Source organism: Nymphalis io, chromosome 11, assembly GCF_905147045.1.
Source record: "Nymphalis io chromosome 11, ilAglIoxx1.1, whole genome shotgun sequence".
Classification (NCBI taxonomy): Eukaryota; Metazoa; Arthropoda; class Insecta; order Lepidoptera; family Nymphalidae; genus Nymphalis; species Nymphalis io.
In genome coordinates, this window is record NC_065898.1 from 5695321 (window position 1) to 5710079 (window position 14759).

The following is a 14759-nucleotide window of genomic DNA, read 5'->3' on the forward strand; positions in this document are numbered from 1 at the left end:
TTTTAATGGTTTTTTTTAATGAATAGTTACTAGTAATGTCGGCTCTGAATAAATTTCTGATATTCCCGTTTTGCTCCAATTAATCGTAAAGAAATGAGGAAAAGTCGGCTCGTATTTTTTATTTTTTTATAATATCGGTAGGCGGACGCATATGGGGCACCTGATGGTAAGTGGTCACAAACGCCCATAGACATTGGCATTTTAAGAAATGTTAACCGTCGCTTACGTCGCCAGTGCGCCACCAACCTTGGGAACTAAGATGTTATGTCCCTCGTGCCTGTAATTACACTGGCTCTCTCACCCTTCAAACCGGAACACAACAGTACTAAGCACTGCTGTTTTGCGGTAGAATATCTGATGTGTGGGTGGTACCTACCCAGACGAGCTTGCACAAAGCCCTACCACTGTATATCGTTAGGTTACATATTAAGGGCTTTATACTTAATACAAGAAGTTTTATAATAATGTTTTTCTATAAAGTCACCGTAAGGTTTTTTTCCATATATTATTAAGTTCCTTGCTATTTTTGATGCGAATATGAAAACATAGATCATATAATTTATTAACCTTTACGAACATTGTTATTGTTATTCAAAGAAAGACAGATAACATCTATTTTGACTTGAAACGATCGAGCATTATATAAAAACTCAAGTTGTATCTAGTAAGAATGAACTCAAATTAAATAATCTTTACCTTGAATTTCAAGACAACAGACATTAATGTAATATGAGTCATCCTTAAACGTGTTTAGTTGTTTACGTTTCAAGTTTTAACGCCGCAAGCGTAATTTGTATTACCGAAACTTCACTTCGGTTGGGAATGCGAACATTTGGGTCTTTGGACATAATAGACTATGTTTTATGACCAAAAATGTGTGTCATATAACACTTTCTTTATTGAACCTGTTACTGTCGCTCATAATGTATACTTTCTTATTTCACATGTACTAGTATTGTATTGTTATTATTTTAATATTATATAGAATAGAAATTGGATTTTGAATATATTTAGAGACTAGACATGCAAACTAAAAATTATTATAACATTTTGAACTAAACAAAAACAATATCCTTTTATTTCTTCTTGAGTAAAAGTCACTAATTGTAAAGCTTATATGTATTCCATCGCTGGGCAAAGTCTTGGCCTCTTACGAACATTTGAAAGGCATTTCATCACGTTATTTCACAGCTTAGTGGATAAACAATAGCACACTTTCACTTGACTAACTGACACATTTCAGGTTCGAAATCCTAAAATATCATTAATTTATGGATAACATCAATAAAACAATAACACTGGTATCTGTGTTATGAGTTCAAGATAGAGTTTAATTCTTAATGGAGTTCATATCTCATAGCCGCTGTTATCAAATATATAGGCTCATTTATCTTCAGTTACCCACATGGGAAATATCAGAGTTGCTACATTATTCTCGCTAATGCTCTAGTTTCTAACATTTAACGCGTATGACCGAACGTCGAGTGGAGTCCTATTATTGCAAGTTCGTTTATCTCCCCAACTCTCTAATTCACAACCCTCTTCGATACCAAACGGAATGAAAACTAATTCCCCGACGTAGTTTACGAAATCCAACTCCACAATTACTGTTTCGAAGCTACTTGATTTATAACTTTAAATCCCGCTAACAATTGTGTTTCTTAAGTTTAATTCTGTTTTCTCTTAAAAAATAAATACTAATTCAGTAAAGTTTTTCAAATGCTTGCATTAAAATCAAGTTTCACGTGCTGCGACGGTGATCCAGTCTTGTTTTAATTATCTGTTTATTAACTGCTTTAGACTGACGTTGCGTAGTCTTATTTGACGGTTCGTCGTATCTGCGCTCACATTCGTAAGCTCATAATAGTATTCAAGAGCGATGCGCATGGAAAATTAGCACTGGTGCATTTTTGTACAACACAATGATGCAATCCCGGAGCTCAGCATTCGCTTTGTGAGGAAATACTCCCGTTCACAATTATGAACTTTTTGAATAAAAGCAGATTCACTTTACATTGGTGTATGGGAGCGGTTCATTACGCGACGTGTGTTTTAATGATACCATCATCGCTTCATCAACTCCAAGCACGCTGCGAATGTTTTATTTTTCTCATTAAAATTTAGCAACAGACCAATTCAGTGGTTTGTAACAAGGTTACTAGTTTGTGGTTCGTGTACATCACAATGGTCGTAATCTCTTCATACATCAATAATAAGTCATTGAGAACCGGCAAGAAGTTTTACAACGAAATTGCGCGGAACGAATTTACGTCATACCTTTGTGATTCTCAAAACTTCAAGACAAGTCTGAGAACTGAGTGCTTTGTATGTAAGGTAATTTTATATTGCGTACGAAGAACCTTAGAACACCATATCGGGTAGTAATCTAAATATTCTAATCATTCTTAGAGTTATTGTGATTAATTGTATAAATTAATGGTTGGAGAATATTACAAAAAAGCATAAACTTTACTTTAAATTGTCTTGAAAAGAAAATTGAAAAAAATATTAGTTTTAATCTTTTCTAAATGAAAAACCAGTACTTAATATAAGTACTGGTTTTATAAATTATTTTATTATACTTATGAATTATTTTATTACATTATGTTCATTTTATTCTTATAGATAGGCGGTTGTTGTAGTAACTTAATAAGGTATGATAAACGCGTACACTGTATACGTTGTTTCAAACGAGCTTTCTTGCTGTAACATTACGATGGTATCGCTTATGGGAGGAGTCTATTGCGAGTTCACCTTAAACAGAATGGTCCATATTTCTTTCAGATCACTCTTGAAAACAATAGCTAATTTCCTCGTACGTTATTATACCGATTCTAAGAACAATGACTTTTGTTTGAGATTTGAAATGGCTTCAAATTTATGAAATAAAACATGCCATAGTAAAGTAAAATTAATAACCTGTTTATTGTCATACCGTTGAGCAAATGCGTCCTCTCTTTTGGAAGAGGTTTGTATTCTACCACACTGCTAAAGTGAGTATTGTTAGATTTTTATTTAATTTATTGGTTGGCAGGATAGCAAATGGGCCACCACAGACATTGGCACTGTATGAAATATTAAGTATTTCATACATGGCCAGTGTACCATCAAACTTGGAAAGATATTGTGTCAATTGTGTCTGTAGTAACACTTGATTCGAATGCCCATCAAACTATTTATTATTGATGCATGGTGGTTAAACACGCAATGGGCGGGTGGCGGGCACAGGTGGGCTTGAAGAAAGTCTAGTTATTAGTGTAGTTATCTAAGTCTCTATTATCAAGTTAGGTATATGCGAATTCTTCACGATGTTTTTTCAAGCCGAGGACGTAAAGGATTATATTCTAAAGTAAACACATGAAAACCCAGTTTTGATTGCCCGGATTTGAACCTTAAGATTCACTCGCCTACTACACCTCTGCAACAATACTATAGGGCCAGTGATAATTATCAATAAACGGTAATGTCGCGTAGATTCCGTTAAATTAATCAAATGTAAACCTTTTTTTTTCTCGTTATATATTTATTTTTTGTAACTCCAAAAAAGGTCGAATACACGATCAGATATAGGAAGAATGACAGTTTGTTCGCACATTGATGCGACCTTGAATTAAAAAAAAATCCTCATAGATTAAAGATTGCAGCGCTCATTTACCGGTCCGATAAACGCAATTACTGGCGGGGTCTACCAAAGTACTCTTCGCTCTCAGGCTTTTCAATGGTAACTTCTGGAAGTTTTTCAGTCGCTCTGAAATTATGTCAATGACTTCTGGTTTTCTCCGGTTACTCTAGCTGCAGTTGAATAATATTTATTTTTACTGTCTACAGTTAATGAATATCATATTTTTTTATTTTATGTGAAGATTATAATTAAAGCTATAATTATTAAAATGAACTAAGACAGTTGTTTAGTTAATTTTCTTATTAGTTAGTGATTATAAATGTGATTTGTAATAAAATATATTAATATAAAACAAAATAAAAGCTAGACTGCTTATTTCCCGAGGGTTGAGTTCCTATAAAACCACCTTGTTAAATAAGGTATCTTTATAACAATCCGTAAATGTAGGCTTGGAAAATTATCTCGGCAGTCCTTGAGCATGTTAAGATAAAGGCGTCGGTACGTTCTTTAGAATAAATGTTAATCTAATGTTCGAATGAAAACAGAAGATATCCTTATTTGGAATTGTTATTTTTATACGATTTTCTGCGTATATCTTACGTTACTTAAGATTTATCTAGAATCAGAATCGAACGTGTAGTTGTAAGAATTACTTGCAACTAGGATGAAAGCTTGGATATACTGATTAGATTGGTTTTCGACGTATCAGATAGAAAGGTCAATCTTTAATTTCAATATGAAAATAAATGTTACGATGTATAAAAAATATTTAAATTATTTTTTAATAAAAAAACTAATATCTGCATTTATGGCTCCGATTCGGATGTGTTTGACACAAAACAACCCCGGCACAAACCCCGTCTCTCGGAGATGAGAAAATACGGGTCGTCCTACTTTGAGCAGTTCAATTGCGCCCGTGATTAATAAAATTTTGCAGCTACTTAATGGAGTTGTTACGTGGAAAATTGCATTGCTGCGTTTTATTGAACGATTTATAACGGGTATTATGTTTGGACATTACAGAATGTTTTGGTTGAACGATTTTTTGATCAGTGATCTTAATAACAGTACTTTACTATAATTATTTTATCTACACTCTTTATATCTTGCTTGTTATATCAAAGTATAAAGCACTAATTATAGTTATATTTTTTTAAAGGTATGCTATAGTTTTGCAATCAACCTGATCGCAGGTAGTATAACTTCCGAACAAAGCTCAAAGCAGCAAGAATTTAAAGTTGTGTTTCGAACAGATGGCTCTTTTGTGAGAATGTATGCTAAAATTATGTTATTATCTAGAGAAATAATTACTTAGAGGTCCGATTAACAAAGAAAATATATATCATGATAACATTTGACGCTCGCTCATGAGTTCCATATTCAAAAAATATCAATTCGACTTTTAAATACTTTTTATTATTATTGTTAATACTTTACCAGTTCTATATATATGCTACATGTATATGCTATAAAAAGGTTTTCTTATCACATTTATCGCGTAATGTTTAGAGTTAGATAACATGGCTATATTTATTGTTAAAACCGTAACATGTGCTTATGAAACTGATTAATTATCATGGATAAGCACTAGTTAGTGGGTTCTGTGTATGATCCAACATTATGCAGTGGATACACGAGGATATTTAATAGATAGGATATTTATCAGAGCAGTATGTATGACGAGACGTATAGGCTAAAGTTTTTATAATTTGTTTACATATTGATATATTTAATAAAAAGAATATGCACATAAAAAGAAAAATTCAACTGTAAATGTTTAGAATTCCTCTAAGGATCTCTTATAAATAAGACATTTATTTCTGTTATGATTCATTGGAAATTCGAAGGTTATTTATCAGTAGAAAACGTACCAACAATCGTTTTCCTGCAGTGCAGAGTGAACTTGGTAATATCGTGGCAATTTACGTTTCATCGCAAACCAATCGTCGGCCGTTCCTTCCGTTTACCTTCGTTGAATATTATTTCGCGACATTTCTCTTTAAAATGTTCTATTCACATCTTTTATTTACTAGGATCATTCTAATCTTTATGTTCTTCAAAAGACTGATCGTCAAAACAAAAATAATTTATTTTCGTTTTAATTATATTGTATTTCTTTTTTGTTAATTTATAATATATTTTGAGATATTAAAATTAAATTGTAATATCATGTATTTAAAACAAATCATAAAAATAAAATTAATTTTATTATTCTCTATAATAAACTTAAGTTTTAATTTTTTTTTAATTTAATTTAATATTAGAAAGCATATAAAAGTGCCCCTTTATTTAAAGTATCAAGAGTAAAAAACTATTTTCACTACTATACTTAATTTTACCATTATTTTAGTACAAATTTAGCAAAAATGTTTAAATCTGATACGGATGCGATACGGTATTAACGTAACCGACTAAATAGGTCTTTCAAGAAATTTTGAATCTTTACAAAGTATAAATTAAACCAAGGGTTCTAAGAACAACCGCACAGGAAACATAGAATTCACTTTTTTTACTAATTATTATTATATTTGATTTACACTAACAATAAAATTACTTTTATAATTTGAAATTCTATATAAATATTTGAGTGGTGAAATATTCGGTTCTTTACGTGACGATATCGTTTATATTAGTTTATTCTATATTGAATGTTCCAACTTTCAACATTTTGAGAATTACGCTCAGGTGCACAAACTTCGATATTCAACAGCAAAATGATACGCGGAGTACTTCAGAGTTATTGAAAACGATAGCCAATAAAATACACTGTATTTCGTATACTTTATATATTTTTATCGTGACTAGTGAAGCGGGTCTTTTCATAAAAGTGTGTATGTATAAATTGTTGTATGAAAATACCTAAGTATAAAAGAGTTTTTGGTTATTAAAATTCATGAAAACAATGAAGGAATTCATACTATTTCGTACTATTGAAACGGGGATTTATGTTTTGACTCGAGCGCAATAAGCTATTTGTCAAACGTTATAAAATTTTATACGAATAACTGTATTATTTTCAAACAATAATAAGGTAAGTTTTATGTGATTTTTCGTTCAGATGCAAAGATTACTGATTCTATGAAATTCTAAAGAAAAATATGGTACTTGTATTATGAAGAGAGAATATAAGATATAGCTTATTATGTCAAAAATACAATCGTTATGTTTTGTAGCGAAAGTTTAATTGAAAAAATATATGATTAAAAATTTTAGCAAGTATTCCGTTTCTTTTGTACACATTTTTGTATATATTTTTACCTTGATTCATAAAAAAATAATCACACAGTCACGGCTCTTTAAGGTTTTATTATATGATCTATTTGAAATTCACTTTTGAAGTGAAATAAAATATGATTACTTCATGTCATAAAAGAGCGAATATTTAACAACCCCGTAATGGCGCAATTATAAAAAAAAACATATAAATGCATCATATATCAAAATTTCTTTAATATTTCATTATTAAATCATTTAAAATTTTATTACCTCTTTCTATTTTATTATAAACATTTTCATTTGAATATTGTATTTCAAGAGGCGTCGTGGTTTCACGTTTCAGCAGCAAGTGACGTCACATTTCAACTTTATTCAACACAAAGGGGAATGAGTAGTCAAGTTAGATATTTAGTACATTAAATAAACATTTACAATTTAATATGTTTGCAGTTTATGTCAACAATAATTAATAGCTAAGGCTTGTTATTGTATACAAATATATAGGTGTTATAAGAGAGATGATGAAGTATTCGTTATTATTAGTCCAGGAGTTTTTTGTACTGTAATATTTTGTAGAAAAATGAATTAGTGAGTTTCACAGAATAGAACATTTATACTTAAAAAATGCCATTATATCGCAATCGAATCGAAATGTTATCGTTGCCGTTTAATCGTTTAGGTAAACGATTTATAAGGTTCGATTTGAAGGTTCTACGAACAACGATCCGTATTGCGGTGCAGTCGAAGTATCGGAATAGAATCGGGAACGTAAGTCTGGTCTATAAGGTGTTTAAAAAGCAGTATTTCTTACCCATTGTGCTATTGTGTTACCCTTTTAAATAATTATTTATTAAATTTTTTCCAAGTCTCAAAAAACTGTAACCATACTTTTGATTCTCCACTCCGCAGGGTAACGTTCACGTGTCACTGAATTTCCTGTCAAAATTCACCCTTAATGTACCCCCATTGTACGCAATTATATAGCTACAATTAATATTCAAAGATGAATAAATAAATGAATTTAGAAAGTTTTGGTTTAAGGTAATATTAAATTCACATTTAGCTTCTTTGATCAGACATAATTTAGTTTTGAACTTGTTTCTATATATAGATATAAATTTTTATATGAATACTATCTGACACTGTTTGTTCGATCACTATTAAGTTGATATATATAATAAATTACGTGTTTTCCTGTAAAAGGTTTTTTTTATATTAATCGACTTGTCGTAATTCGCCAATAAATAGCACTGCAGAACATCAACTTTTAGCACCATTATAAATTCTATTTATAAATTTAATATAAGCCTATTAATTATTTTGTGAAATTATATAATTAAATGTAAATAAAAGGAATTGTAATGAATTAAAACAAATAAATGCATTTTTTATAGAATAGGAAGGCGGACGAGCATATGGGCCACCTGATGGGAAGTGGTCACCAAACGCCCTTAGACATTGGCATTGTAAGAAATGTCAACCATCGCTTATACAGCCAATGCGCCACCAACCTTGGGAACTAAGATTTTATGTCCCTTGTGCCTGTAATTACACTGGCTCACTCACCCTTCAAACCGGAACACAACAATAACAAGTACTGCTGTTTTGCGGTAGAATATCTGATGAGTGGGTGGTGTGCATTTAAGAGGTCATTAACGAATGAATATAATTTTAATCGAATAAAATATTCAAATTGTATTAATTTCATAATATTATAAATACTCAATATTTATGTAATAAATTTTATATATATAAATAATCAACGATAATTTTTTTACATAATGTCCAAATTGTAGTTATAATAATATATTTAAAAAATAATATTCTTGTTCGTTATAAATTTTCTTGACACACTTAAAATTAGGAGCCTAAGTTTAGTTTATTAAAATTTCCCCAGGAGTTTTAATGAGTTGACAAGGTGACTATGTGTACGTGACTTTGATTCCGGTGTTGCTGACATTAATTACGTTGACGTTTATATGCTTAGCTATTTACTACAAAGAGATTGTGCGATAATTGTTTTATAGCATTTTTCCCTTTTCACGATCACACATTTATCAAGTTACGATTTTATGTCCTTACGACAGGTTCGTACGCTATTCTAATTAATATTAGTTGAAAGGTCACAGAATTCATTGAATCGACTTTTTTCTTGAAAGGTTTGGCAAGAGGTTCAAAGTGCTTCCTTGTGTGAACTCCATTTTCGAATAGTCAAACTTTTTCAAACTCTAAATTTAAAAATAAAACGCGTAATTTGTTCATTATGTTTTTAAACGTCGAGTGATAAGGGTTTGAAGTTGACATATTTATTTGTTCTCAAAATGTGGGAGACGAAAAAAAAAACCCTTGAATCCACACACACACACACACACACACACATTTATTAATAACACACGACTAGATCTCTTTTAAATCTAACTTGTTGCAATAAGTGAAACAAAACAGGTCAAAATGAAAAAAAAAAAAACAAATATCTACACATGAATTAATGAAAAAACAAATTACTTATACATACGAGAACATAGCTAGTTGCATCCCGCGCTTTCACGATATTACATAGGATATATATATATATATATATATATATATATATATATATATATGTTTAAGGAAACATCGTAAGGTAACCGTTGGATAAAAATCTAGTACATGTGCATTGCGCATCTACCAACCCACATTGAAAGAGCATATTGGAATCAACTTTAAACCTTCTCCTCAAAAGGAAAATAAACTTATAGCACAGCTCTGGGGCATTTATAAGCTGTAACATTATACATATATATGTACGTACATACTTATATCATGCATTTCGAACATTGGTTATCATTTTTACAAAATACACTGTTTAACGCAAATAAAAAAAAAAGTCGTAGCACGTTTAAGCAGTCTTTACTTTTATAATATTATAAATTGTATACCACTTGATTCTATATTTAAAAACACTGAGTCAACTAATACATATACTGGTGGTAGGGCTTTGTGCAAGCTCGTCTGGGTAGGTACCACCCACTCATCAGATATTCTACCGCAAAACAGCAATACTTGATATTGTTGTGTTCCGGTTTGAAGGGTGAGTGAGCCAGTGTAATTACAGGCACAAGGGACATAAAATCTTAGTTTCCAAGGTTGGTGGCGCATTGGCTATAAGCGATGGTTGACATTTCTTACAATGCCAATGTCTAAGGGCGTTTGGTGACCACTTACCATCAGGTGGCCCATATGCTCGTCCGCCTTCCTATTCTATAAAAAAAATAATAATATGAGTAACAGTTGTAATAGGTATTAGTATTGTAAATACCGAGCAAAAGAAACCTTAGTTCTAAAGATATTTGATACGTAAAATCCGCACAATAATTAACGTGTAATGTTTTAGCTTATTATTATTATAAATGACAGCTTATGTGTTTGTTTTTTTCTCAATAAAGACGAAACTTCTGAATGAAATCCATTCAAGCTTGTTTTTGGTAGAGTATGTAAAATAAGAAAGTTAATTTTATACAAGAATAAACTGAGTCCAACTGTGTGCTCTCAGAATAACGTTCAAATATTTTACAATGAATATATAAACAAATACGAAATAATAACAATAATTATATATATTAACGATCAATAAATTTTGATTAACTTATACATCAAGGATGGATAAGATATATACGTATGAATATGTAGCGTTCATAAAAATGTTTTACATTATGTAAAACAGTTTTTTTTTATCAATCAGGAAATTATATGTATTGAGATTACTTTTTCTCTTTAAAATATCAGATCTTAGTTTTGAATGTACAATTTGAGTGTAACGTTTCCATACGTAACCTTTGAGTAAAACGCTTCTGATACAAAAAGGTTTTAAAAGTTGCATGCGCTTTATTATTTAATTTAAACAGACTTTAAACACCTTAATAATTGCAGTATTTAAATATTTGGAATATTTTCTAAATTTAAAGAAACATCGTAATTTATATAGAAAAAGATATTTTTACTTATGTCTAAACTTCCGTGTATCAAAGCATTCTTAATATGAAATTATATTACCCGAACACGACTCTTTCTGTGCCATTTCGTGTTTAACGACAATCATTGAGAAAGACAGAACTTTTTTATTGTGTCGCTATTTATGGCTTCGAGTTTGGGAACGAAAATAAATGGTTATTCAAAAATAATATATTGTCTGTGGTTATAAGTTAAACTTAAATCGAGAGGAGTTTTTTCTTATACATTCCACTTCATCTAAAAATTCAACTGAAGTAGTGTTAAACACTACCTATAAATGCCTTATAATTTTAAGCAGCTGTGTACCTTTCTAGAGATTACCCATCATACTATGAAATAAATTTTACTTCTTTATAAATTCAGTAGTTTTATGACCGTTCAGTATAAATATATTTATAATACGTAATACATATTTTATTTTCACTCAGTGTCAGGTTTTTCTGAATATGCATCACCGCTTATCAATTACCCTACGCTAAACAGCAACAATAATTTGTATTATTATATTCTGGTTTGAAGGGTGAGACAGTGTAATTACAAACACACGGAATGTGGTCGGTGTAGAATAATATAAGAACGATGGTGGCCCATTCGCCCGCCAGTCTTCCTATAGCCTTCCTATATTAAAATAAAAATAATCAATTATTTCAGTTGAGATCTAAACGTTCCTTTTTAGTCTATCGTTAAATTGTGTAATACCTTAATGAAAAGTATTAGATTTCAACAGTTTCGCGGCTGAAGTAAACATTCGTTTCCTGACGTCAGCTTAATTTGATCAAAGTGAAAATGGTCTTACGTTTTCCACGCTACTTGTTGTTTCGAGTTGCTGTCAACACTTCCACTAATGCTTCCGTCAGCTTCCAACGGTTAACTTTTGATGGTTTTTCTAGTTCGCTAGAGATTTATGGGCCTGTATATTTTACGCTACAAATTGATATCGAATAAAATCAGGTCGCTTTTGTTACCACAAAGGCAAGTCAACCGTCAAGTTTCGAAACAGAAATAAAACGTTAACTGTTTGAAATTCAATTTTCTCGCCATCTTACAATAACGTGAACAATCACCCGTCGTCTAAATCGTTGTAAATAGGTACACTGAGAAGCGATTTGCGCACACCGATAGTGTTACAGCAATAATAGGATCCCACGGTCAATGAACTACGTATGTCACGGTTACTTGAGTCGCCTAGTGTACATAAGATTAACTATTTCCTGATCTTCCAAAAACAACAAATAGTTCGTGAGACTTCGCTTGAATAAATAATATTGCGTTCCATTTTTAGGATCAATCCAGTCGATCTGTCTTTGATCTTTCTGACTGAGGTTAATTCATTCATTTCGTTCTTGAATGACCAAAGTCAATTAGGGTTGGAGAGGATATATTATTAAACTATAAAAAGTGACCTATTACTTATATTACTTTACGTTTAGTAATTGCTGATGATATCCACGGATGGAATTTACAAACAAAAATGTCTTTATACTTGTATTAAGACATCTACCGGACCGAATTGTGTGGCTGCCGGAAACAATAAAGCTTGCAGCGATCAAACCTATAAAAGTATTAATTGTTGTAACAGTAACAGTAACAGTAACAGCCTGTAAATGTCCCACTGCTGGGCTAAGGCCTCCTCTCCCTTTTTTTTGAGGAGAAGGTTTGGAGCTTATTCCACCACGCTGCTCCAGTGCGGGTTGGTAGAATACACATGTGGCAGAATTTCGATGAAATTAGACACATGCAGGTTTCCTCACGATGTTTTCCTTCACCGAAAAGCACGAGATGAATTATAAACAGAAATTAAGCACATGTAAATTCAGAGGTGCTCGCCCGGGTTTGAACCCACGTTCATCGGTTAAGATTCACGCGTTCTTACCACTGGGCCATCTCGACTTAATTGTTGTATCTAATTATATTATTATGTGACTTATTTAGAAAGTTTTTCGTTATTGTGTTAAAATGGAATCTTTATTTCCAGGTCTCGCGAAACGAGAATCGTCGGTCGGTATCAGTTGGTGCAACAACTGGTTCCAATGTTGGGGAGAGGCATTCGTACGCTGAAGGTAGAGTGCCGGCGCCACATGGACCACCACCCTCGCCAGGGGCAGCGGCTGTCCAGCGCAGAGTGGCCGCAGCTTGTCAAGCCAGTCGGCTGTTATTGGAAGAAACTTTGGCTAAACCAGGTAGGTTGAGATATTCTTAAGTCGTATATGACAATCTGTATTTTTAAGAAGAAAAATTAAATAATTATGGTAAAATTCTTATGCACTTTAAATGTTAACAACAACAAACTATAATAATAAACAATTAACAATGTTTAAGTCGCAGGTTTGAAGTTCGAACCCTATTGCTTCGAGCTTCGAAAATTAAACTTAAAAAAAAAATGGTATTAATGGTTTTTTTCATAACAATACTGACAGATGTCAATAATAAAATCGAGTACTGCGAACCAATAACAGCAAAACTCTATCAAAAGACATTTTTAATACTTGAATAACATTCAAGTATGTTGAAAACATTACGCCAGTTTATTATAACTTCTTAGAACGTTTCATGGAATTGTCTTTCCTCTTAAACATAAATACGAACTTGAAGAACATTTCACAATTTAATTAGACTCGTTACCTTAATGTTACGCTAATTTTACCAATTTGAACATTCATTTGCGCTTTTGACATTTCAAAGTTAGTAAAATTTACTAATTTAAAAAAATATTTTAGTTTTTAATTAGTTAACATAGTAAATAAAAAAGTCATTAGAAGAACGTCACGAAATAAAATATTTTATGCTTCAGTCGTGTTTGCGATGAATAAAATTTGATAAAATGAATTCGTGATCTGCCTCGCAATTGAAATAAAATACCTAAAACGCACGACTATACATTGTTATAAGGTCAAGCGTTTGATCAATAATAAATAAAGTACTATAGAAAGCAAACAATTTGATATTATAAACTATTGATGAAAAAATTGTTGACTAAAATATTCTATGGAAATTTCGACCATAAAACTCTTTACATTCGAATATTCCAAAGATCCATTGTTCAAAATAACTTTCAGTACAGTTAGCCATTTACAAGTAGAAAGTTTAAGTAACGTTGAGAACTAAGTGTGAAAGTGTTCTAATTTGTGGTTTTAAAATACTTACCATGAAAATATCGTGTGCTATGGCAATAATTAATTTCAATTCGCCATAGTTTATCACATCACCATCAACATTTGTAAAAATAAAAGTACCGAAATTGTTTATAATCTAATTCTATTAAACAAAATGTTGTAAAGGGTAAATTTTCAGTTAAACATGTTTTTAAAGAAAATGGTATACAAAACACGCACACTCCGACTCTTTCTTTATACTTACTACTTATAAATATGCTTTAATTACTGTACTATACTTGAAATACATATTCGACATATTAGAATAATGAATGATAAAAAAACATATTTTTATAATAGAGGTTATTGCTCTCTACCTCTGTTGGATTTCATAATTCTTGTAAGAAAACTGGACGTATTTATACTGAAGAGTGTAAGTCTATTCCATTAGTTAGTTGATTAAAACCTTAATTAAATTAGGTGGCGGCTTGATATCTCGGGAAATCTCGGTTTGTAATTTTGAAAGTGTTGTCAAAGCAGAGTTCTCGAATGTCGTTAGGATGTCTTATCTTGTTGAATCAAGATATATATTTTTTATAAGCTTAATAAAATCACACTAGTATATTTTAAAATTCTTCTTATAAATATATAATTAATTTGTAATTTCGTTCATATAACACACATGCTGCCAAAGTTCAACTAATATAAACTGTAAAGGCTTCAATTTATAAGCTACCCGTTCCGTCCCTCAGGCGAAATAATATATTAAGTAATATATCTTGAAACCCAATCGAAACGCCATCTACCATCTAAAGTCTAAACTATCCAGTGATTCATAC

The 14759-nt window shown here is 31.2% G+C and overlaps 1 protein-coding gene across 9 annotated transcripts in view; it reads left to right on the forward strand.

Annotated features, from left to right (window-relative positions):
* The window catches only part of LOC126771828 (rap1 GTPase-activating protein 1), a 296244-nt gene that overhangs the window by 260739 nt on the left and 20746 nt on the right, over nt 1-14759 (forward strand). For all 9 annotated transcript variants that reach the window (XM_050491952.1, XM_050491949.1, XM_050491953.1 and 6 more), the window contains one exon: nt 12804-13008. In XM_050491952.1, the coding sequence (XP_050347909.1) occupies nt 12804-13008 (205 nt within the window). The remainder of the gene's footprint in view (nt 1-12803; nt 13009-14759) is intronic.